This window comes from Ricinus communis, chromosome 6 (genome assembly GCF_019578655.1).
Source record: "Ricinus communis isolate WT05 ecotype wild-type chromosome 6, ASM1957865v1, whole genome shotgun sequence".
NCBI classification, from domain to species: Eukaryota; Viridiplantae; Streptophyta; class Magnoliopsida; order Malpighiales; family Euphorbiaceae; genus Ricinus; species Ricinus communis.
In genome coordinates this window covers 24,063,089-24,086,869 of record NC_063261.1, presented here as the reverse complement: position 1 = coordinate 24,086,869, position 23,781 = coordinate 24,063,089, and the positions used below count along the sequence as shown (strand labels likewise).

General features: G+C 32.4%; 2 protein-coding genes across 5 annotated transcripts; both read right to left on the bottom strand.

Annotated features, from left to right (window-relative positions):
- Window positions 1–5,862: 5,862 nt before the first annotated feature.
- Window positions 5,863–14,760, bottom strand: LOC8277618 (sulfate transporter 4.1, chloroplastic-like). 3 transcript variants are annotated; one of them, XM_048375882.1, is made up of 17 exons: window positions 14,266–14,759; window positions 13,636–13,684; window positions 13,289–13,490; window positions 12,609–12,777; window positions 11,507–11,572; window positions 11,314–11,421; window positions 10,438–10,545; window positions 10,275–10,340; window positions 9,847–9,907; window positions 9,557–9,684; window positions 9,319–9,360; window positions 8,564–8,680; window positions 8,148–8,199; window positions 7,787–7,925; window positions 7,583–7,671; window positions 6,542–6,618; window positions 5,863–6,447 (listed from the first exon to the last, which is right to left on the bottom strand). In XM_048375882.1, the coding sequence occupies exons 1-17, from the start codon at window positions 14,614–14,616 to the stop codon at window positions 6,130–6,132; spliced, it is 2,142 nt and encodes a 713-aa protein (XP_048231839.1). In that variant the 5' UTR covers window positions 14,617–14,759; the 3' UTR covers window positions 5,863–6,129. The 3 variants fall into 3 exon arrangements, with proteins under 3 accessions (XP_048231839.1, XP_048231841.1, XP_048231840.1); XM_048375884.1 differs by having other exon boundaries at window positions 13,289–13,494; window positions 14,266–14,365; XM_048375883.1 differs by lacking the exon at window positions 9,557–9,684 and having other exon boundaries at window positions 8,564–8,643; window positions 14,266–14,760.
- Window positions 14,761–19,406: 4,646 nt separating this feature from the next.
- LOC8277619 (metal tolerance protein 11) lies at window positions 19,407–23,570 on the bottom strand. Of its 2 annotated transcripts, none has more exons than XM_002533618.4 (6): window positions 23,199–23,570; window positions 22,437–22,546; window positions 22,094–22,339; window positions 21,282–21,362; window positions 20,906–21,139; window positions 19,407–20,128 (listed from the first exon to the last, which is right to left on the bottom strand). In XM_002533618.4, exons 1-6 carry the CDS (start codon window positions 23,362–23,364, stop codon window positions 19,781–19,783), a joined length of 1,185 nt encoding a protein of 394 aa, XP_002533664.1. In that variant the 5' UTR covers window positions 23,365–23,570; the 3' UTR covers window positions 19,407–19,780. The 2 variants fall into 2 exon arrangements, with proteins under 2 accessions (XP_002533664.1, XP_048231998.1); XM_048376041.1 differs by lacking the exon at window positions 23,199–23,570 and adding an exon at window positions 23,156–23,174.
- Between the last annotated feature and the right edge of the window lie 211 nt (window positions 23,571–23,781).

Here is a 23,781-nt window from a genome sequence, read left to right as displayed (position 1 = left end):
TTAGTTAATTAAAACTATCACATAAAATCTTAGCATGATAGGTGAATAAATATATGACTTTAACTTACAGATCCGACGACCTTGTAGTTCTGCTCCGATGCCTCAGGTGGAGCGAACCGAACTGACGGATTATCTAATCACGGAAAACAATTAATCAACAACGTTGAAACATTTGACAATTAACCCTAGATCTAGATTTCTAGGACTGACTGTCTAAAAAAATCTCGACTCTGGTAAATTCTACCGAAAATTTGGCAGAACTTCCTCTAAAATACGGACATTTACCTCCGATAAAAAGGATCCAGAACCTGCGAGAAAACACTTCAAATATACAACAATTTATTTTAACGGGAGTCGGGTTCCCAAGACTTTACTATTTTTTCCGACTCCGCCACACATCACAAATCACGACTAAAGGCAGACTGTCCGACAAACAATTACTTTAACTCACAATATTTTCTAATGCTCAACATAATTCAAACTAATTGGATATAAAAAATAACTCTCTTATTTATCTATCATTAAAATTCTATTTAAATCATTCTAATTTAAATCAAATAAAAATAAAATAAAATTAATTTAATTAAAAACTCATTTATTAATTATCATTAATATTATCATATTATTAAATAAAAATTCCGGATATTACAAAACCAAAACAACAAAAACTAGTAATTATATGCAACTTAAGTATTAAAACAAGAAGCAGAATGAAAGATATAATTGGGAAAATTGAGTTGGTGCAGCATGTATGATTGTTTTAGCAGACAATACAAGTGGAGTGTGAGGCATGACATACACAGGCAAATAAAAGGGCAAAAGGAGGGGGTGGTGGTGGTGGATGGATGGATCCAGGAGTCCCACGTGGGAGATTAAAGATATTTGGTCGGGAGTGGATTAGAGGAGATTTGGGAATGACTCTTTGTCTGTTTTGTAGGATTAGCAATCAGGCAGCCCCCCTCGACGTGATCAATGGGTCCTTTTTACATCTGCAGAGTTCAGATTTTATGAACAGACACAAATCCCACACCTAGTACATACACTCAGATACCATCATCCTCCACCACGACCCTAATGATCCTCCTCATAAGTATCACAACGACCAAACTGAAAACGCCAACAATGTTATATTAGCCAGAGGTAATGGCTACTGATTCAGACGTAGCTGGATTGGCAAAGGCTTTTCTTTAGAGTTAGAGGTCTCTGGTTTGAGATTTTTTTTCACTTTTCGTAGGATTAATTCTCCAAAAAGTAAAACTTGACACTTATATGAAACCATAGCAGTCCATCTGAAATAAATCCCCTATTCCACTCACTGAAAACTAATTTATATTAATCGTATCAAGAGGGAAGATGAATTAATATTTTCTGCATGACAATTTGAACTCTGACCCACCATAGGTAGAGGGATATGATCTTCATGTTCTTAACTTCTTAATCACTACGATTTTGTGCGGACATGTTTTAATTATGTCAAGCTAGCTTTATTGGTAGCAGCCTTGTACAGTGATATCAATGAGAATAGGAGAAATATTGGAGTCATAATTATCAGAGCTACTTTAAGCACAAGAGATTGTTTCAAAGCAGTATGAAAACATCAATGGAACAAGTTCTCAGAATATTAGTTTCTTGGTTTTAATGCATCAACAATCCACTTATTTGTCCTGTTGCAAGAGTTCCTGAAAGGCTTCTTCTTTTTTTTTCTTTCTTTTAGGATGCAAGGTGTAATTATGCCAACAGTGTTACAATGACTACTTTAATATTCATAAAATAAAATAAAAAATAATTAAAAAAAAACTGAAGCGATGACATATGGCCTACAAAAACTTGAAGAGTTTGAATATGTGAAACGCATTCGACATCCGTGCAAATCTACGCTCATCAAACAGACTACTGAAAGACAAGAGAGTCCATTATTATTGATATCGGTGTGGTTCACATGAGGAAACAATTAGCAGAGTTGGCTCGCAAATGCAAATATGTCTGCTGTCAACCATAGTCACCTCAATCAACTTTGTACATTGTAACATTCACGTTTAAGTCACTACACCACAGCAGGGGTAAAGAAAAAGAACTGTTTAAATATTTATAAATAAATTAAAAAAAAAACTGAAAATCGTAACAGGAAGAATTGAATTTTAAAAATAATTAACTGATAAGATGATTTTAATTTTAATTTTTCTTTTAATTATTCGGTTTTAATTTTTGGATAACCGCTGTAAATTATGTTTTCTTACAAAATATTAAATATGTACACACTTATTGTTATAGTTTTTCTGATTTTTTATTATTATTTATGCTTAATTGAGAAAAAAAAAATAATTGTTGGATTCTGATTTACAAATTAAATAAACAATTCAGTAATTTGCGTAAAGGTTCGGTTAATCGAACCGTGATCACTACTAGACCAGGATATACATAAGCATTCATAAAATGATATAGGTGAACGAACAAACTCTGTTTGGATTAATTAGCATGCTTGGAGGCATATTATAATTGTCTAAAATGATTAGAACATGTCTCACTGCAGGAAAAGAACAATGCAATGAAAAGGTTACCTTGGTTATAGATTTATAATTTGTTTTTGAAATCAAACATGGATCACCTTGGAGGAATCTAAGGAGAATCTAATATCAAGTTACTGATATCATTGAGTAGCATAAGAAGCTGGGGGAGAGTGCCAACAAATAAACATGCACTAAACTGACATTTCAGAGAAAGTGCTCACCCATGATTCTTTGTTTTTGTTATCTTTTTGAGTGGTGAAGAACAATTAAATCAGTCTGCTCGTCACTGAATGAATCTGGAAAACACTTATTTACACAGGGGGATTAACATATTATGTTACAGTTTTTCTATGACATAATTAACATTTTCAAAGATATCCTGACGAATGTATGAACATGTTTTGTCAATGATATCATTTGTAGATTGAGCTTGATGATAAACCCCACAACATAGTCCGTTTGGACCCACTAGTCTTTGTGCTCTGGTCAACATCAACTGTGCAGAAAATCACACAAGGCCAATAGCAGAGAGCACAGAGGGGAAATATATTATCACAGGGTGCCATCAGCATCAAGTAGCATGAGAACAGGAACAAAGATATCCATGCCCAAAATGCGAACCCTTCTAGTCAAGCAACCTCTTCTTTTAAGTACTGATAAATATGACCAGAAAGAAATAGCAGTCTTCACCAAAACCAATCCTTGATATTGTTCAAGAGAGGTTGTGCATTAGGCCGCAGTATAATACAAAAGACAACACAGAAATAAATAATGTCATGCAAGTTGCATTCATGATCCGCATTTAGCGATGTGCTTATCATCCAGAAACCTGTAGCAAAATTTTTGAGTTCCACAGCACAACCAAGCCCAATCAATCTTTAACACTTTTCACTATTTTTAGCAGACTGGGGAGAAAGCTGATTGAGCTTGTGTAATTGATGAAGAACGAAAGGATTAAGAATAATAGGGAAAGCTAATCAAAGTCATTGGAATAATTATTAGGTAGAATTAGAAGGACCACTCTCTGAAAAAAAGGGTTTTATACTGTAAGAAAAATTATTTTTTAAGCCTGGTGCATGTTCTCATATATACATCAAAATCGATAAATAATTAAAATAATAGAATATATATGTCAATCTCTAATTAGTTGTGATGTATAGAATAAATCTAGGCAAAAATTAATTATTTAGTAGCAGCTGTGCCTTAGGATTCTCTAAAGTAATTATATGTGATATTCAATTGATTTGGTGTCATATAACACAAGTATCATGTATATTCTGAATCATTAAATTTATTAAATTTAAAAATAAATGTTTAATAAATTTTTTGATAATGATATAATAAGTTGTTCTCTTTATCGGTTACGTATAATATAAGTAAAATTTTAGTAATACGGGTATTTTATTCTACCGGTTACAAACTCTTAAAAGAAAAAGAAATTTTATTTTTCATTGAAAGTAATAAATTTATGATATTAATGTCATGTCACACCAAATAATAAAACAGCAATATGTCATGTGTATGTAATAGAGCTTTGCACAATGCTCAAATAAATAATAATAATAAGTTGTAGGTCATGTCACTTGCAACTTCTACTTATCTCTCTCTAGAAAGAAGAAAAATGGGTTAATTGAATACCATAATCCAAACAGAGTAGACAACTTATACTAGTGCGCTAGATTTGCCCTGAGATATGTTTGGTGCATCTTTTTCTTGATTTCAAGTTCTAAAACCACAACCCCACTCCCCATAAAGCTTTCACTTTCAAGATACTGCTGCATTGCATGTTTAATGTAATTCTCGACTGTTGCCTTGTGTATTCTACCTACTAAATAGGCGCTAGGTAGCAAGTGCGGAGCGGATAACTGTTGAAAGCATTTAAGTAGTAAACCCACCCCAATATGAGTCTCTCTTATTCCGACTTTTCCATAACCTTTGGTAGCACAACCAGACAGTGACGGATTTTCTACCCCTGCGGGGATGGAGTGACAGAAATTTTAAGAATTCAAGAAAAGCTCATGGCCAGACGAGCCGTTTATCATTATGATAGGTGTCAAGTGGAAGTGCAATGATATATGCAGCTGAGGCATCCTCCTCCCCCTCTATGCCTTGCGGTAATGATTCCTTTAGTGTTACGGCCTTTACCACAACGATATTGTCTATAAATCAAATTATATATATCAAATTTAATAAAAATTTAATAACTGATAAAGCATTAAATTAAAATCTTATTTAGTTTATAATATAATATTTTAATTTTGATGAGACATGCGAATCATATGTTAGTTATAAAATATAGATATCAAAAGTCTTATTGATATAATAAATAGTTTTATATTGATAAATAAAGATATTAACTACAGTATCATTCATTATTTTAATTTTATAAAGAAAAGAATAAGAAAATATTTTATCTCAATTGTTTAATTAAATTAGTTTCATATATATAAAAAATAAATTAAATTATTTTTTTTTGTTAAAAAAAATTTAAATTGAGTATTCTATTCATTTAAAGAATTCAAGTTGTTGGTAAAAAACTCCTAATTAAAACTGTTGTGAATTGAGTTATCAGTTGCTATTGAAAAAAACTAATTGAGTATTTTAATTTAAAAAAAAAAACTCTAAACTAGAGTTGTTATAAACTGAGCTATCAATTACTGTAAAAAATAAAAAAAAAATAAAAAATAAAAAACTAATTAAATACTTTAATATAATTGTTGAAAACTGAAACCTACCGGCCGGTCTAGTCTTTTTTAAACTGAAAGGAGCGGTTTACTTATAATGATGGATGTGGATAATCATATGGGGGCCACATGGGTCCATGTTCATGTTGCCTTTTTGTGGAGCTTATTTTAGATGTTGTATCTGGCCATATCCCATGGAAGGACAATCAATTACTGTGCAGATGTTTGCTACTCTCTCGTTTTCCTTTCTTTGAGAATATAGCATGTTCATGTTCCCTTTTCCAGTACAGACCAAGCATGATTTGATTTCACAAAAACTCAAATGGTGATTCCACTGCCCGCTTGTAAATTGCTACTGGAATTTATGCCCTGCTTAAAATCCTTTTCCCTCAACGTTTTGCTGCACATTTTGCTCCCAGATCTCGAAAAGAACCAATGCAGGCGGATGTAAGCAGCTATCATCTATTCCTCTTGAAAAACCAGTTTCCTCAAAAGCCAAAATGAAGATGTCAGCATTTAATCCTTAGGATCTAGCAGGAAAATGGTTAAACGTTCATCAGAATAGTTACCAACTTGGCTCAAGCTGAAAATAACCAGGCTTCTGGAAACTCATATATTACATTCAATACAATACCAGAACAGGGAGAGAAGGAACAGGGCAAACTTAAGAGTAAAGAGTAATAATTGACTAATTTCCATTAAAGATAGAATACCTCAAAATGATACATTAATTGTAGTCTGCAACAATCAAGCCTTGCTAGAAAAATGTTTAAATGCCTAATTACAGTAAAATGTGACAACAATGAGCCCTACTTACAATATAACAATCAAATCTTACCAGCTGGAAAAAAAAAAAAATCAAATGCTATATGTTGCTTATGAATTGCCTTTGATAAAATTGGGCGTCGAATGTTTGCTTCAAAAAAATCAAGTGAATTTCAAGGCTTCCGAGATAACAATGGCTCCAAATGGGGATCAGTATTTTTTGAAATTGACATGTTCCTGTCACCTGACTCCAAGTCAGAAACAGATGAATCATCCTCTTTTTGTTTCAATAACCTTCTGAAGAAGCTTGATTTATCATCAAGTGACGGATCTGGGCGCTTCGGTGGCTGGTTTAAGCTCTGAACGTGCTGAAGGCAAACTTGAACAGCATCATGGACTCGCACGAAGTACCACTCCTTACCAATAAGGTCCATAAGACCAGCTTTCATTAAGGACAGCAGGACCTCTCGATTGGGGTTTGATATAGCAATCTGCAGAAGAACTCACGAGAAGATCATACTTCTAGTCCAGAAAAGGAAGCTCAAGCAAGGGTAAAATGTGATTTCACCAGAATGAACTCTGTACCTGGATATCTCGTGATTTGTACTCGTGATGCAAGTCTTTCAAAGCTTGAACAGCACTTGAGTCTATATATGTAATAGCTGCAGAATTATACAAAATTTAGGTAACTGGTTCACTATCAAAACTTAGTTTTATCATCTCCAAGAGCAAACTCACTGCTAATACAATGGAAAAATAGATTTGAGAAATTATGGCATCGATGATAAACCTTTTGCACTAAAATCATTGAGCTCAAAGACTATAAGAAAGATATAATGATAATACAATCAGCAAGCAAACATCAGTAAGAAACTATTGATCATAAAGAAAATTCTAAGATGATGATGATAGGTATCATAATATCGAATGATATATTACAAGCACGGATTGGATTATCTAAACTGAGATGTTGGATCAGACCAAAGCACATATGTCAACTTATTTTTGCAGTGGGAAAAAATTGCTGAATATATGATTACAGTAGTGAAACCTCAGTTGAAAGTATAAACTATATAGTTAAGTTATTAACAGCTCGTTTCAACTTCTACAATTTTCTAGAGCAAGGATCCTTATCTTTTCAAAACTCTTAGAGTCACGGCAAATTTTGGTGAATTGTAAATAAAAGCTTGAAAGTGAAGGAACCACCAACAGTGCATGATATGGTGGAGCTTTTCTGGGTTGAGATTGCTAAAATAAATTACAGAGAGGATTAACAGTCGAGACATTCTCTTCCTCTTAGGCTCGGGGGTGGTGGGGTGTGGTGTGGGGGCGGGGGCCTAAAGGAATGTCAGGTTTTTAGACAGAAGGTTTAACATTTAATGAAATGCATATGAATATTTCATGCTTTGTGAGTAACATGTAATCATGGTTATCCAATTTTAAAGCACTGGGTGAAAAGCGATAAGAAGCATTTTATGCCAACATAACTATTGAAATCTTCATATGCAGAACATATACTGATTTTTGCTTGATTTCTAAATGCTAATCAAGCACAGTGCTTCTAAGGAAACATAAGACTCGCGTATTTCCTTGAGCTAGTAAATAAATTGAACAATCAAGACTTACGTGCCATCTCTAAAATCACAAAATAAATTCTTTCAACTTCTGGTCCGCGGCTGGCAGATTTGTCTACATCAACTTCATATTCCCTTAATCTGCAAAAGCAAATCTTGATAACATAAAACTCAAAGAAACTCAGCTGAATTATAGAAAAAGAAGTTGATGGTAAACTTGATTCCTTGATAAGAATAGGGAAGCATATATTTGCACCTGTCTTTTATATAACTTATATTGGCAAAATAAATAGGTGCATCAATCCGAACAATCACAATTCCATTGTAAGTATATGCTTCTGGATACTGTTGTACGTTTCTGTAAACAGTGGTGCCAGGAAGACGCCCCAAAACAGCTGCCGTGTGCAGAGCAAAAAGAAGAAAATAAGTAACTTTAATTTAATTAGTAAAAAAGATGAAGATAGTAGCCACTTCCATGATCAAGATGATCACAACAATAGTCAAGAAAATAGAAACCCTCTAGGATACAGAAAACAACAATTAGGCCTATTTTAACAGATAAAGAAGTACACCCTATTAACACACATAAACACTGTGATGCAAGAAATCCCACTTACCAATGTGTGGATTTGCTGATTCATGAATTACAAAAGCAAGCGATACACCAACCTACAAATCCAAAATAAATTTGAAGTTAAAGGGACAGTTTGTTCATCCTTCTCAGGAAGTTAAAAGGACAGTTCATTCATCCTTCTCAGGACATTATGGATCCTACATATTTGATGGAGTGGTGTCAAGCTCTGTCTAAAAGTTGAGTACATCTTTGCTGTACTCAAAGTTGAATCCTAAAATGCCATTTATGAAAATGTTTTGGACTTTAACATGAAGTGGAAGCATTCAGCAAGAATTAACAGCTGATAGGCATTTTAGCTCATGAGTTCAAGGGTTCCAGTAAAGCAAATGCATAAAACTCTAAACTCATTGTATATGCAATTTACTGAGTCCCATTATATTTAATTCCATAAATACTTACTCCAACAAGGACACCAATCTCAATGCCTAGGAACAACGTTGTAGTGCTAGTAATGGTCCAAAGAAGAAAATCTTTCTTATCTACATGCCATAAAAAGATAGCCTCATCATAATCCACCTGATATTACAAACATCCATCAAAAAGAAAATAAACATAAAATTGAACTCTGAAATATGAAAAAGAAATTATTGATTGTTAGATGAAGATGCGCATAAATATGCATGGGCACCAACTACCAAAACACAAAATATAAAGATTTCTGTTCTCCCTTCATTGATTTGTTTAAACATCAAATTATTTCACCATAGATGTTGGGAACAAACATAATTAGTCTTCTACATCATACTTTGATCTCAACTACAGTCTTTTGTCACTTCACATTGATATCATGAATGTACTGTACCACTTAAAGTTGCTTTGAATAAACAAAGGTATCTGCTTCAGAGTTTCAGAACCAAATACTTCTAAAAATATGCAACTATAGCAAAAGGCTTTTGCCATAATTATTTTGAAAAAAGCATCTTAACTTCCGAAAAGAATATTTCCATAAACTATTAATATGAGACTATAAACAGTACCCAGAATTCAATTTCACTTGTGAAAATCTAACTATTTTACATAGTAAAGAAGCCATACTTGGATAATATTAAATCGTAGACTCCAATAGGAAGGTAAATAAATGTAAAATTGTGATGAAAGTATCACTTAAGAAGCTAGGCAGCATTGTTAAGATACTACAATTTTAACTTACTCACCAGGCCCATCACAGCAGAGATTACTATTGCAGCCAGAGAACACTGTAAAGAAAAAAAAAACAAACGTGGTCCAACATGAGCATTAAATAGAGAGAAGAGTTGCATACATTGAAAGGAATAAAATACTATGTTTGACAAGAATTTTATTGGATTCCAGGAATCATAGAACTTGGTACCATATGCGCTTTTTCTTTTAAATCAATTTCAATTCAAAATAGATGCAACTATGGAAACTAACCAGGGGAATATATTTAAATAATGGAGTCAAGAATAAAAGAGCACAGCATATGATGATGCCAGTAATAATTCCAGATAAGCCAGTCTTTGCCCCACTTTCATTACTTACAGCTGACCTAGAAAAGGAACCTGCATGACAAGTTTTGGAAAAAGAACCTTCCACTTTATTGCATATTTATGTGGAAAAAAAAATTCTCACAATCAACAGAATTGTGAAGAACAAAGTAGACTTCTCATGCTGACATCCATAGTTAATTTTGCAGCTTATTGGAACCCAACCAGAAATCTCACCTGTTGCGGGGTATGCTGAAAAGAATGAGCCACAGATATTTGCTAAACCAAGACCAAACAACTGTTGAAAGAAAACCAAAAAAGTTAGAACTTGTTTTATGTCTCTATAACAATATCCAAATTAACCATATGAAATATACAGCTTCAATGGTGCCAATGTCCCTCTTGAAGTTTCACAATAACCAATTCTATTTCCATTCAAATTAAAATTGCAGTGCCTTTCAACCATAGAGCCTAACTACTTTTGGACCAAGAAAATGTTGCATCTTTTCTCCTAAACCTCAGTTCTTGCTGCTTGTGTAAGAAAAGTTAAAGCTAATCCATAAGTTGAGAGCAGGAAAGATTCTCTAATTTAGTTCTGATAGCAGAGGCTACTAACACACCACAGTCATCATATGGTAGTGACAAAATGCATTCCAAAAACGTACCTCCTGACTTGAATCCAGCTCGTACCCATTCTTTGCTGCCAAAGCTTTTGCAATCCCCACAGATTCCTACAGTTCAAAGTTTGATGTCATTGGATTGAGAAAAGCACCTCAAATTTATGAATCAATGCATCAGAAACAGATTGATCATCATAACTTCTCTTACCAATATGGCTACACCAGTAATAAGAATTGCTGTTGGGATCAAGGACTTTACATACCCAAATTCTTTGGGAATAGAGAAGCTTGGAAGACCCTGAGGTATCTCTCCTACCTAAAACAACAACGAATTTCTCAATTGGCTCTAATTTACTTTATCTAAATCTGAAAGAAACTATAGAGATAAAAAAAGAAAAAAGAAATTAAAATCAGTAAGTAAAAAATACATAACATACATATATATAAACTCAGACAGTTCAAAGAGAATGTTTGGCAATAACAGGTTCTCTATACTGATTACTTTGTTAATTAGATTTTACAGAGTATTGTTCCAAAGACAATAGGAAGAAAAGCAACATAAACCTCCACCAATTAGTGCATATTGGAACAAAGAAACAAAAAGGACACCCTTAAATACAGAAATATGAAGAGTGAAGTTTTGGGATAGACTGATCAATCTATTCTCTCGCAGTCAGCTATAGAAGTATACAATGGAAGAGAAACTCAAAAGGACCTTATTGACCATGAAAACCTACAGGTGATTCATTAGCTTGGGGAACAAGGAGGGGTCCATCCTACATATCCCAACTGAAATAAATGCTCAGATGATCAGTTTGAATTTATATTCCCTGTCTATGGAAATGACAAGCTTCAAAAGAGGAAACTCATTCTGATTATAGGCACAAGTTGCCGTAATTTTTAGATGATCTAAATGTCTCTGTTAGTACCAAGTTAACATATTTTGGTTGGAAGTATGTAGCATTTTGAAAATTAACAAAGAGCGTAGACTTTTCTTTTTGTAAAACTAACACTCTCACTAATAAACTTTCAAGTAAGAAAGAGAATAGGTTACAATGAGTTTTAGCAGTTACGTCATTCGTACCAAAGAAATGGAGGACGGGTGAAATATTTTCACAAAAGTTGTACCCAAAACGACAGCTGTGATGGGTCCCGCTGCTCGAAGAAACTTGAATTGCTTCCTTGATTTTCCCTTTTACATGGAACATCAGAATCATAACCAACGACGGAAGTAAACGGATTTCACAACCAAAAAACAAAACAAATTGATTTCATACCAAATGCTTCATGACCAGAATGATAGCAAGAATGATAGATCCCATCACAAAAGGAGGCCATGAGAACTACAAAAGGAAAATACCACCTGTGGTTAAAAAAGGAATTAATGAGTGATAGCACCAAGCCTGGCACATTAGAAAAGCAATTAGTAGATGGTCACGTCTAAGGTATGATTCTAATATCACAAGAAAAAAATGGGGCAATTTGAGTGAAACAGAATTTTAACTCCATTAAATCAGATTGCATACTAAACACTTGTACATATTGTAGGTGCTAACTGTCATACAATCATATCAGCTAGCATTAAATCGAAAATAGGCGGTTGCCTTTAAAGCACCAGACATGGCACGTTTCTAGATTCAATTAACATGCCAAAATCCTTTTACAACTTTACCACTTCTTTATGATCTTCAGAATTGCTGCCCATACTTTCCTTTCAAACAAAGAGACATAGTTTTGGATGGATTGTAAAAGAATGTCAGAGTAAAATTTAAATCAGTTCTTCGCATATCATAAATATGTTCTTCTCACAACCACAAGGAAGGAGTATTACTTTAACAAGTGACACTTAACTGATATAACAGATTTGTTTCTCCAATTTGTTCTTCCCATATCATAGATATGTTCTTCACACAACCACAAATATTAGAAAGGAGTATTACTTCAACAAGTGACACTTAACTGAAATAACAGATTTGTTTCTCCAATTTGTTTGTTATCTGGATTTTCTCTCAAATGAAGGACAGACTTGGTACATCTTGAGATAGGACATTTCTGGAGTTTATGAAAGTATTCTTTCAAAAAAGAAAAGCATGATAATGTCACCTTATTTACATTATTTATCCAGCTTTTCAAAACTGCAAATAGAACAATGGAATGCTATGGAACGGGGGCCACAAATTAAACACAATTAAACTGATAAGCAGATGAGAAATTGATGGCCAAGATTAACTTCAACAGAGCATAAAATAGTGATCAATCAATTATTTCATACCAAGCCGACCTAGGAAGAAGGATTCCTCATCAGAGACTAAATTCAACTATTTTAGAGGCTTAATCAAACAGACATCTAAAGAGCATCTACCACTTGAATAATCATACCTTGTCTGCTCCAGATATTATGCTCTTAATCAATGGCACAATCTTGCTACTCCGTACTATATCATATCCCAAAAAATACTTTGCTTGAGATAATGCAATCACAATGGCTGACGCAGTTGTGAAGCCAGAAATCACAGAATGGCTGATGAAGCGTATAAGCCACCCAAGCCTATAAAGGAAAAGCAGAAATGCACCAGTTTCCTATTTAGTGTGTATTTATGAGTAAAGTCAAAGAATAACTTAGCAGTGGAGGCATGCACGAAGCAAAACAAACTCTTGATATTGGTAAAACTTCTATGTATAGCAGAATATTTGATACTTCTGTCCAGATGATGTCCAAAAGGAACACATGGACATACAACAAATTCTTAGGTAGACTAAGTCTATCACGTCATATGTAGGCAAATTGAATTAAATGTTGATATATGGTATCATTTATTAAGTGTTGCATTTGCATTGATTGGTTTATTTGTCACCATTAACCACCAATGATTAAAAACCAACCAATACAAATGCAACAATTAATAAATAATACCACATTATCATTATGTAATTGGTTTTGACTATGAATGACATGGTAGATTTCTCCTGGACATACATACATACACACATAAAAGCAACTAGAATGCAGGAACACTCTTTGTGACTATGAGTGCAATGACAAAGTTGAGCAGCAATACCTCAAAAGCCCCATGATACATTCCAGAACTCCAACCATAAGTGCCAATAGTATTGCAAGTTCCGTGTATAGAGCATCGGATGGATCAGCAATTCCAGTTAAAACATTAGAGACTAGCAGAGAGACCAATGCCACAGGACCAGTTGCCAGTTGCCTAGATGACCCAAATATGGCATACACAAATACTGGCACGAAACCAGTGTCTACCTTGCAAAACCAAGTCATTAAAATCAGATTTAAATAACATACCAATGACTCCAAGTAACTCTATTGAAAAGAAAAATAGAGCAATTTAAACAATTACAGTAACTCTATTAAATGTGTAACAGTTTCCGGTGCTAAACTTACAAAGTCCATAAATTGGTTGAAGTCCAGCTAACTTTGCATAAGACATTGCCTGTTCAGTTACAAACAAACAGTCAATTAATCCATAACTCATTTAAATTTTTCACTACAAATTTAGAGTTTTTTTTTTAACGATACAAAGTTAGATTATGAATTAAACAGTTTATATAAGGTACATTACCAGACAAATTTTTTTTTTTTTTTCAAAGCAAATTAGTAAATTTGAGTGACAAAAACGAGTAATTAAAAATGAGCATAAACAAAAATGGGCAAAGATCTATTGGCTTAAACTTTAACTAACCTCACTAAAGATGTCAAAATATCAATAGTAAAAACACGTCTAAAACGCCTGCATTGACAAAATGCAGAGAAACTCTGTTTGGTCACCAAGAAAATTCGGAGAGACGAAAGAATATTCCAAAACAGTTTTCTCAAGGAACATATATAAGATAAAGTTCCGCGAAAACGAAGCCTAAAAAGAGAAAAAGAAAATCATTTTGCGTATGCATGCCTTTCAGTTGACTTGGTTCATTTACAGTTACCAGAAAGAGAAAGAAGTAACACTTCTTTTTACAATTTTCCTTGGAGCCAAACAGTGTACTAAGAAGTTAGTTAATAAGACGGAATAATCACCTGCGGCACGAGCATAATACCGATGGTAATACCAGCCATAAGATCAACTTGAAAATAGTCTTTCCATTTATAAGTTCTAATCCAACGGCAGCAAGGGAACAACGTTTCGACCCATCCAGTAAAGGACATGCGTTTAATTTTCATTGTCCATCGGGAGAACCAAGCAGAGGCAGCAGTAGTAGTGGTGGAAGATAAAGACGACGTCGTACTAGGATGTTGCAGTGGTATAATCTTAATGGGTCGGGTTGTGGATGTCGGCATGGAGGATCCGGAAGATGACGGATAGGTGGTGGTTGTGGTGGTGGTGAGGTCGCGTGAGCTTGATGACGCGTACGATATCTCCATGCGCATCCGGTATGCACCGGAGAGAAATAGCAGAGGAGAGGGGTCACAATAGGCAGATTTGTGGTGGAGCGAGAAAGTAAAATAAAATAAAATAAATATAAAAAATTGGAGAATATTAGGAAATTGTGGTCCAATTCTTTTTTTCTCTTTTGGTGGTGGCTATAGGGATTATTTAGTTATTTAAGCAGGTAAATTTTGGCGGGCTGTTTTTTATTATTATTATATGTATAAGGAAAAATTACATTTACGTACATGAGGTTTGCCTTAAATTAATACTTTGGTCCCTCAATTTTTAAAAATGCTATCTACAGTTCGTGGTATTTAATACTATCACACGTATTAGTCTTTCTATTTGTGTGTGCAAAAACATTCTAAAAATGACCCGAGTTTTAGTTCCTAAAATGATGAACACTTTAATTATATATTCATAAAATGATAAGCTATTCACTTTACTTTTGATTGAGCTTTGCAATCAACCATGTTAGAGAGATTGTAGTTTTAAACCCTCTAACACGATTATAATTATACAAAAATAATTAAATTTTATTTAATGTGTAATTATAACTACTGAAGTAAAATTAGTAGCTCAAATTTTTTATCGCATTAGTTGTGAGCTAGCATTTTAGTTTTACATTTTCTATTACTAAATATATTAACAAAATTAATTGATCATCTCAGAAAGTAAATGTATCAAGTGAGAAAGGATCATTTATGTAAAGAACATGTATGAATAAAAGTAGAGTATGAAAACGAAAACAACTGAATATGAGATTTGGACTAATAGTAAACGTACTAAAGTGTTTGTCCTTTTATAAATATATAGTGATTAAAGTGTTTATTCTTTTATAAACGTAAACATTATAATTTTTTTATTTTTAAAATACTAAAATGACACAAAAATAAAAAATTATTTGATAATATTAACTAATAGGATTGTGAACAACGTTTTTGAAAAGACAAAATCTAAAGTGATTTTTAGATAAACTTTAAAAAATAATGTAAATTTAACTATATGCAATTACATTGATATAAATTTTTAGTTAAAAAATAAATTGTGAATAGTTAACCTCATAAACACCATTTCATCATAAAACATATTAACATTATCATAGTCTTTAGTCCTTATACAAGAACTGGAGGTTAGTAGGATCCATAGGGCAAGATCATAAAACTAATATAACCAATAATCCTTAAAACAAGAAAAATCGATCATTATTTTGGGCTTAGTTGGCTCTTTGGGAGCTGAATCAATTGGCTCGAGGTTAAGATAAAAAGAATATTTATAAAATAAAAGTATTAATTTTATCATTCTATAACTTAGACATTGAATATTTTCTTTAATGGATAGGTTGTAATTCGATTTCAGAAAAAGAGAAATGCAAAGAAAGTGTATAAGAGATATCATATGGTAAAAAATACTTTTTTTAAATAATCGAAGGGTAACAATATAACATAATCAAAATAGAAGGATGAGTCAGGGTGTTTTTCAAAAATGAAGTCCTTACTAGTAAAATAGAACAAATCTAGGGGGGGTGTTGGATAATTCCTAATTGCCCCTTTATTTTTATTTTTATTTTTTCCTTTGTTTGGGAAGTTTCTCACTTGGCAAAGAGCACCTTCCCTTTAAACACTCCAAATCAAAGAATTGCATCTTCCTGTTGAATGATAACAAAATTACTTGGAAATTTCTCAGCTTCGATTTTGATACAACTACATAAATAAGTTCCATTGGGCAATAATTGGCCATGTGCGGTCCAAATAAATGGTGGCTGTTGCCAAATAAAAGAATTACTAAAAATAAAATGAGTTTGGAATTTAGACTAGAAAGAGCTAAAGATGCATTAAAATGAACATGGACGTCATTCTGGACGAGGTTCGTTCGAGACGGCAAAAATCAAAGTGAATCAGAGTACACGTGTACGTATCAGAATAAATAAATAAAAAAGACCTTCAATGTTATAACATCTATTAGGTATCTAGAGCCTTATCTCGTGGCCACGGTAGATTTTCTAGTTTAAGAAATGATAAATAAAAGGCTTATTTATTTTTCTAAAAATTCTATTTTAATAATTTTAGCTATTTTTTTATCTTTGAATTTATAAAATCATATACTAAATTAATTTTTTTTAAGTCCTCATCCATCGGTTATTTTCGATTAAAATGTTGGTCTGACACTAAAAGTTAATAAGATTTTAAATTTTAAATGACTCATTTCGATTTTTCAAAACATTGAATACAATGAGATCTCTTTCTCTTCAAGGAGTGATTTGAACATATTTTTCTAGCAAATAAACAAATTCTACCAAAATAATAAACAAATCATATTTTTATTTATATTTTTTTTCTAATTATCATTTAAAGTTGTTCGTTTAATTCTTTTTATTGTTCTTGTCGGTTTGATTTTTCTATTGTCGTAATTATTTATTCTTTTTTAATTTTATATTTGGAGATTGAGAAAGTAAAGAAAATAAGAAAAAAGAGTAGCAAAGAAAAAGAATTGGAGAGAAAGGGAGTCTTTTTTGTTTAAATGGTATCCGAATGCTACAAATGCATACCACAATTCATTCAAGACGTATGTATCAATAATCATGCATCAAATGCAAGTGCATAGGACATCACTTAGAATGTCTAATCCTTTGAAGAAAACAAAAAAAAGTGTTAGATTTGTATTCATTGATCTTCTTTGGAGAGCATTTGCGATGCCAATTCAGATTTAGCTAGATTTGTAATACTTTTTGTCTTTAGAGATAGAAATCTCGGATTTGAGATCTTCTTCGACTTCCTGAAACTTAATGGAATAAAACTTAGATAAACAGTGTAAGATCTATAATGGCTGATCTAAAGAATTATTCATCTCCTTAACACTAATAACTAATATATACTAATTATATATCTAGTAAAAAATAAATTTAATATGCTACGAGACAACATATTAATAATACAACTGTTATCTTATGGATATGAATCTATGATTCTTTATGTACTAAACGCGTAAGATATTTATGTTTATGATAATTTTTTTTATATTAAATATTAAAGGTTGTATCACACTAGACAAATAATATTTTTTTAATCGCTATGTCTCATTTTTTTTTATTTTCTATTGCATTATTTTAATAATTTATTATTTTACTTTTGATTTTAATTTTATATTTTTAGTATATTTTATATTTCTTCTTTATTACGACAGTGAATTTATTTTGAATATGATATTAGTATTTTTATAATGAGAATATCATATATTAAAGTTAAATTATATATATATATATAAAAAGCTTTGTTAACGATTCAAATTCTTATGAGGATATAAATTTGATCACACTTTAATAAATATTTATATTTTTAATTATGTTACATGTTATTTTATAAAATTAAATTTAAATTATTTTTTATCATCACTTAATAATATTCTAATTTTTAAACATTTAATAATAATAATTATTATTATTATTATAATTATAACTTCATAATAATAAATTACAAAACACAATCATATGTTATGAATACAAGTTTATAAGTAAAAATTATAAACATCAATCATCAAACTACATATTTATAGGGTAACAATAACAAGTTCATAAATTATAAATTATATGTTTATGACACATACCTTCATATATCATAATTTAGAAATTCATAAAAAATACTCGTCTATAAATTATATACTATAGGTTCATCGTATGTATACCTGAAATTTATAAATTATAGTTTAGAAATTCATAAATTAAAAAAAAATTCATGTCAATCGATAAAATTACAGTTTACAAGTTATGAATTTAAACTTTATATTTAATGAATCTATAATTAATACTTAAACGATGAATGTTACTTATAACTATATTTAACAGTAAATTCTCGATAAACCTACACTATGCTATTTATAAATTTACAATTTATATTTAATGAATCTATAAGTTATTACATATGAACATGCGTGACATTAAAAGTTCAACGTCATATAAAAGATAAAATACAATATTTTATAAAAATATAAAGTTATCATCAAAAGCAATTTAAAAAAATTACCATAAAAATGTTAACATTCATTACATTGAATAATTTTATGAAAAATTAAAATTTAGTTCTTTAATTTTTCCTTTGATATTCACCATATAAAAATTATTATTAGAAGAATTAAATAAATATAAGAATTAAACCATTAATATTATTTTCTTAGAGAAATTAAAAGAGTTTTAATTAAAAATTAAATAAATAAAAAATTCAATCATTAATATAATTTCTTAAAAAAAATAATATAATTTAATTATCTCATAATTATTAAAAAATAAAATAAAATAAATATCATCTTAATTGTGAACATTACAAATAAATAAGAAAAGATAAGGAAAAATATTACTTTTTAATTGAAGCCAGCGCGACTCCTTTTTTCCAAAGTCAAATTTCTTGTTAAGATTCTGATACACAAGTGTGATTGCCCACCAAACTCATATATTTTGCATTATGTTTTCAGGTCCAAGATATAATTTAGCTTGATAATAGGGATCTATCATGACATTGCCAACAAAGGGAAATACATATTAAAGATTGGACATCGCAAAGGTGTGTGTGCAATGGCATTATCTTCTTTTTCAGTTTTCTTAAGTAACCTGTTGACATCTAGAGAGCCTCTAGAGTAAGGGGAAGGAGACCTAGAAAGAATGGCTACCCACATTGTCAAGAATCTAAAATAATCTCGCCTTGTACTCTGCGGACACATTTTCTGAAATTTACCAGAAATTAATTGGAATAATGAAAAAAAAAAAAACTGTTACAATCTTAAGTTGTACAGAAAAGGGTGAGATAAATAGATAGCCATCAATCTGTATTCCTTTATCAATACTTTCACAACAAAGCATACATACTGTTAGAGATCAGCACAGCATCAGAAGAAAAACACCCAAGAAGCTGTACTAATTACTAATGGACTCCTTGAGACAGTGGCAGATTTAATCTACTATGTTTTTTTCTTAAATCATCTTTCCTACTACAAGTATGCCACCAATCCAAATGTGAAACTTGCCCATTACCAGAATTTACAATAAATAATCATCTAGACATGATATTTGCAAGCAAGCACTTACCCTCTGTCCGCCCTAAGCTTTGCCGACGCGATACAAGGCAGATTTTGATGGAAGAAAACCAAATGGACATAGTAGAGAACTGCTCCTTGCTATGGGTGTGACTGTGCATGCTCAGGCTTGTGCGTGTACTCGTAATCAAGATGAACAAAGGCGCGCTCAATCTCTGGCAGCAGCTCTAGCTTCTCCTGTAAGGATTCGCCAATATCATGAGCCTCTTGCAAGGGCATGCTAGCAGGCAGGACAATGTCCACTTCAACAAAGTAGTGAGACCCAAAGGTGTAAGCACGGACTGTATCAATGTGTCTAACAGCCTTGTGATGGTTCCAGCAAAGGTATGTGAGTTTCTTCAAATAATCTGGAGTAGCTGATTTCCCAACAAGGGAGTTCACATTTTCCAATACCGTCATTGACCAGGTGCGAATGGTGTACAAGGCCAGCTGCAGGAATATTAAACCTCATGTTTTATGTGAAATGTTTTGTGAACAGAAGCACTTATAATGCTAACTTAATTCATCAATTCAGGCCTCTTAAATGTTAAGAATAAATTTAATGCTCTGCACAACTCTATATCTTGATGAGGTTCAACTTCATATTGTGAAAAACAAAATGATAATCAAATAATAGACCCCAAATCTTGAGAGGTCCCAAGACATTAGCTAAGCTCAGGAAGTTGCACGCATTCATATTCTTCTACTTTTCTGAGGAGTCTATCATCTCTGAGTCCAACATGTATCTAAGGTGAAGTGGTAAGATGAAGTTTGCTAAATTTTCACTACAACAGGTCTCCTAAATGTTATCAAACCTCAATTTCATGTGAAATGTATTTTGAACAGAAGCTGTTATAATGCTAATTTAATTCATTAAAACAGGCCTCCTAGATTTTAAGAATGGACTCACTGCTCTGCAAAACTGCATATCTTGATATTGTGAAAAATAAAATGATAACCAATTAATAGACTTAAATCTTAGAAGGTCCCGAGAAAGTAGCTAGGCTCTGGAAGTTACACTCATTTATATGTCATAATTTTTTATGGCGTCTAAGACCTCTGAGTCTAACATGTACCTAAGTTGAAGTGGTAAGATGCATTTGAAATTAATACCCAGTTTCCAATGATTATGTTTATAATACTAAATGCTTATTCTATCTCTATCTATAAGTGAACATATCATGAATAGCACAAAAGATAAAGAGGAAAAGAGGAACAATTACTTACAATTATTGCCCCAACTGGATCCATCCAATCCTCCATATAGTTAGCAAGAAGTGCGGCAATAAGCCCAATTATATTCGTAATAACATCGAAGAAATGATCCTGGGCATAAGCTTTAACAATCTCATTAGTAAAAGAGCGGCAGTAAACCATTAAAAGAAGTTTAACCAAAGTCACCGAAAGCATAATGCCCACAACCCAACGCTCTTGCTCTTTGGTCAACTCAAATTCACTCTCCTGGAAAGAGAGTTAAAAGAAATGTGAGAAAAATATATCCTTTCAATACATCCAGAAGTTTCTGTCCTATGATAAACACATGTGACTTTATTGATGGAAAAAGGACTCTCATGGATTAGAAATTTGATCAAGTTCCACTTACATCAGATAATAATGCACGTAATGATTCCAGGATTATCTGCAGTCCCAGAGTGGCCATAACTGAGGCAAAAACAAGAATTCCCTGCGCATGATTTCACAGGTTATGGATTTGAACAAACATAGCATTTAAGGAATGTCTGTGATTTCAACTGAGAAAATTTCCATGTCCCATCTAGAAGATATACATGGCCACTATTATTCATGGATATCAATTTTACATGCAGGCATATGTAAACCCAGCATCTGATGGAGGCATAAATTTACAAGAGTTTCGTGCATTTCAAAAAAACAACATCGTCAGATCCAGTCCCATATCTTAGTGCAAATACGTGATATGGTTAACATCTTGGGACAAAATATTGTAAACAGATATAAAATTAAGCACACCAAAAAGCAATTAGAAATAGATAGCAACACAGTAAGTACAGAAAAGTGATAAGGACTCTAGAATTGCAATCCAGGAAATGTTAATCTGAACTAAATGCAATTTTACCGTGAAAAATAACCACATGATGAGACTAACCTGCATTGACTTGCCCTTTCTTGGTTATTAAGGATAGACTGATGCATGTTTTACATTTTATTTTGCTGTTTTTTACTTACCATATGCTAGAATCTAATGTCATATTGATAATGAAAGGAATTCTTTTTGTATCATGTCACTTCTCGGATAAAATATGTTGATAAACGTGTCATGATAATAAGCTGTACATTGATAAGTTCTTTAAATTGATTCATGATGTAAAAACAAATATGCCAAAGCTAAACAAATAAAATGACTAACATTTAGGCGATAATTGATAGAGGACTTACCAATGGCTGCATGCGCTTCTTTCCAATAGGATACTGATAAGGATTGGGTGTTTGCATAGTGAACGCAGTAAACCAAAGGATAAAGCCAGATAAAAGATCAAGCAAAGAGTCTAATGTGGATGCTATAATGGCCAATGAACCACTTCTAACAGACGCGTACACCTTAGCAGCAAAGAGAACCATATTGGCAATATTCGATATTCGAATAGCAAAAGTCTCGCTTCTGGCCAAATTTTCCTGCTCTTCCTGCAAGCACAACAACAGAAGTTTCAGTTCAAGGAATTAGAGCGTACATCAATTGCATTTCAGAGGAAACAAATGGAAAGAAGACAAACATATAAACCTTTGACATTCCAGGAATAAAGCCTCGTTCTGCTAATGCATCCATTTCATTAAACCCTTCAAGCATCTCCACCTGCTGCTGATAGTATTCAGCTACATCATCTTCCGGACCTGAAACAAACAGCATGAATGTAAATCATGCCATCTCCTCGATTTTTCCTTTTCTTTTTCTTTTGGTCAGTCAACCAAATGAGTATTTAAATTGATCAAACACAATAAAAAACAGTCAAGAACAAAATTAAGTCAAACATTTTATATACAACAAATATATATATAAATTACATTTTGCTTCACAAGACTAATCCCGAAAACAAATCAGACTGCTGAATAGACTGCCCATTATGTCAGCTTCCCCATGACAGTAGTACTCCTTATTATCATAAACCTCTTTTGAATAAAACCTGAACTCCTATCAATTTAAAAAATAAATAAATAACTTTACACATTAAAATTTCATTTAAAATGGCTAATCTACCCAAAGTACTATAAGAAGCCACCATTACCCAATTCACATAAACCAACAAATACTTAGTTACAGATAGATGATAAAACAACAAGAAAATTAATGAACATCCAAACAAGCAAAAGCATATAAATCTACCAAACCAAAAGCTGAGGCAGAATATTTCCTTAAACAACCAAAATAAATGGAGACTTTATAACCAAAAAAAAGAAAAAAGAAAAAAGAAAACAAAACCAAAATCCAATACTAAAGAATACCATATCAACTATCATTGACAGAAAAAATAAGCAGTGGAATTACGTAAAACCCCAAGACAGTCATGGAGGCTACTAGGCTGCTTTTTCTCTTTATGCTCTGTCGATAACTGATACCCATCAAAGTTTAACCTCCATGACTGGTCACCATTGTTGTTAATAGACAACAATGAAAGCTCTTCATCGTTCTGGAAAGCCACGGGATGCACCATTACGGGTTCACTTTCGTTTACTACCCCCAAGATTTGAGGAACTAAAAGGAGTTGAAGTTTTTGTGTATACAGAAAAGTGTGTTCTTTTAATGTTACAAGCAAAGGGTAAAAGTATGGAAATTTGATGGCATGTGAAGGGCATTTGGGGAATGTCAAAACATGGAGGCTAAGGTGATTTTTTGAGAAAGTGAGTGGGGGAAGGAAATTGTTCAGGGACATAAAATAGAGGAAGTTATTTGGTGCATATGTGGAAGTGTGTGATTGGCTGGATTGTGCGCCTGTAGCATGATGCGTGGAGGAGTTGGGATTTCGTGTGAAGGTGACACGTGTAGGGATGTTTGATGGAGTGGGAGTGAATCACATGGGTTGATATTCACAGCTATGATGGTTGATTCTGCAAGTTTTTGCCTTTTAGGT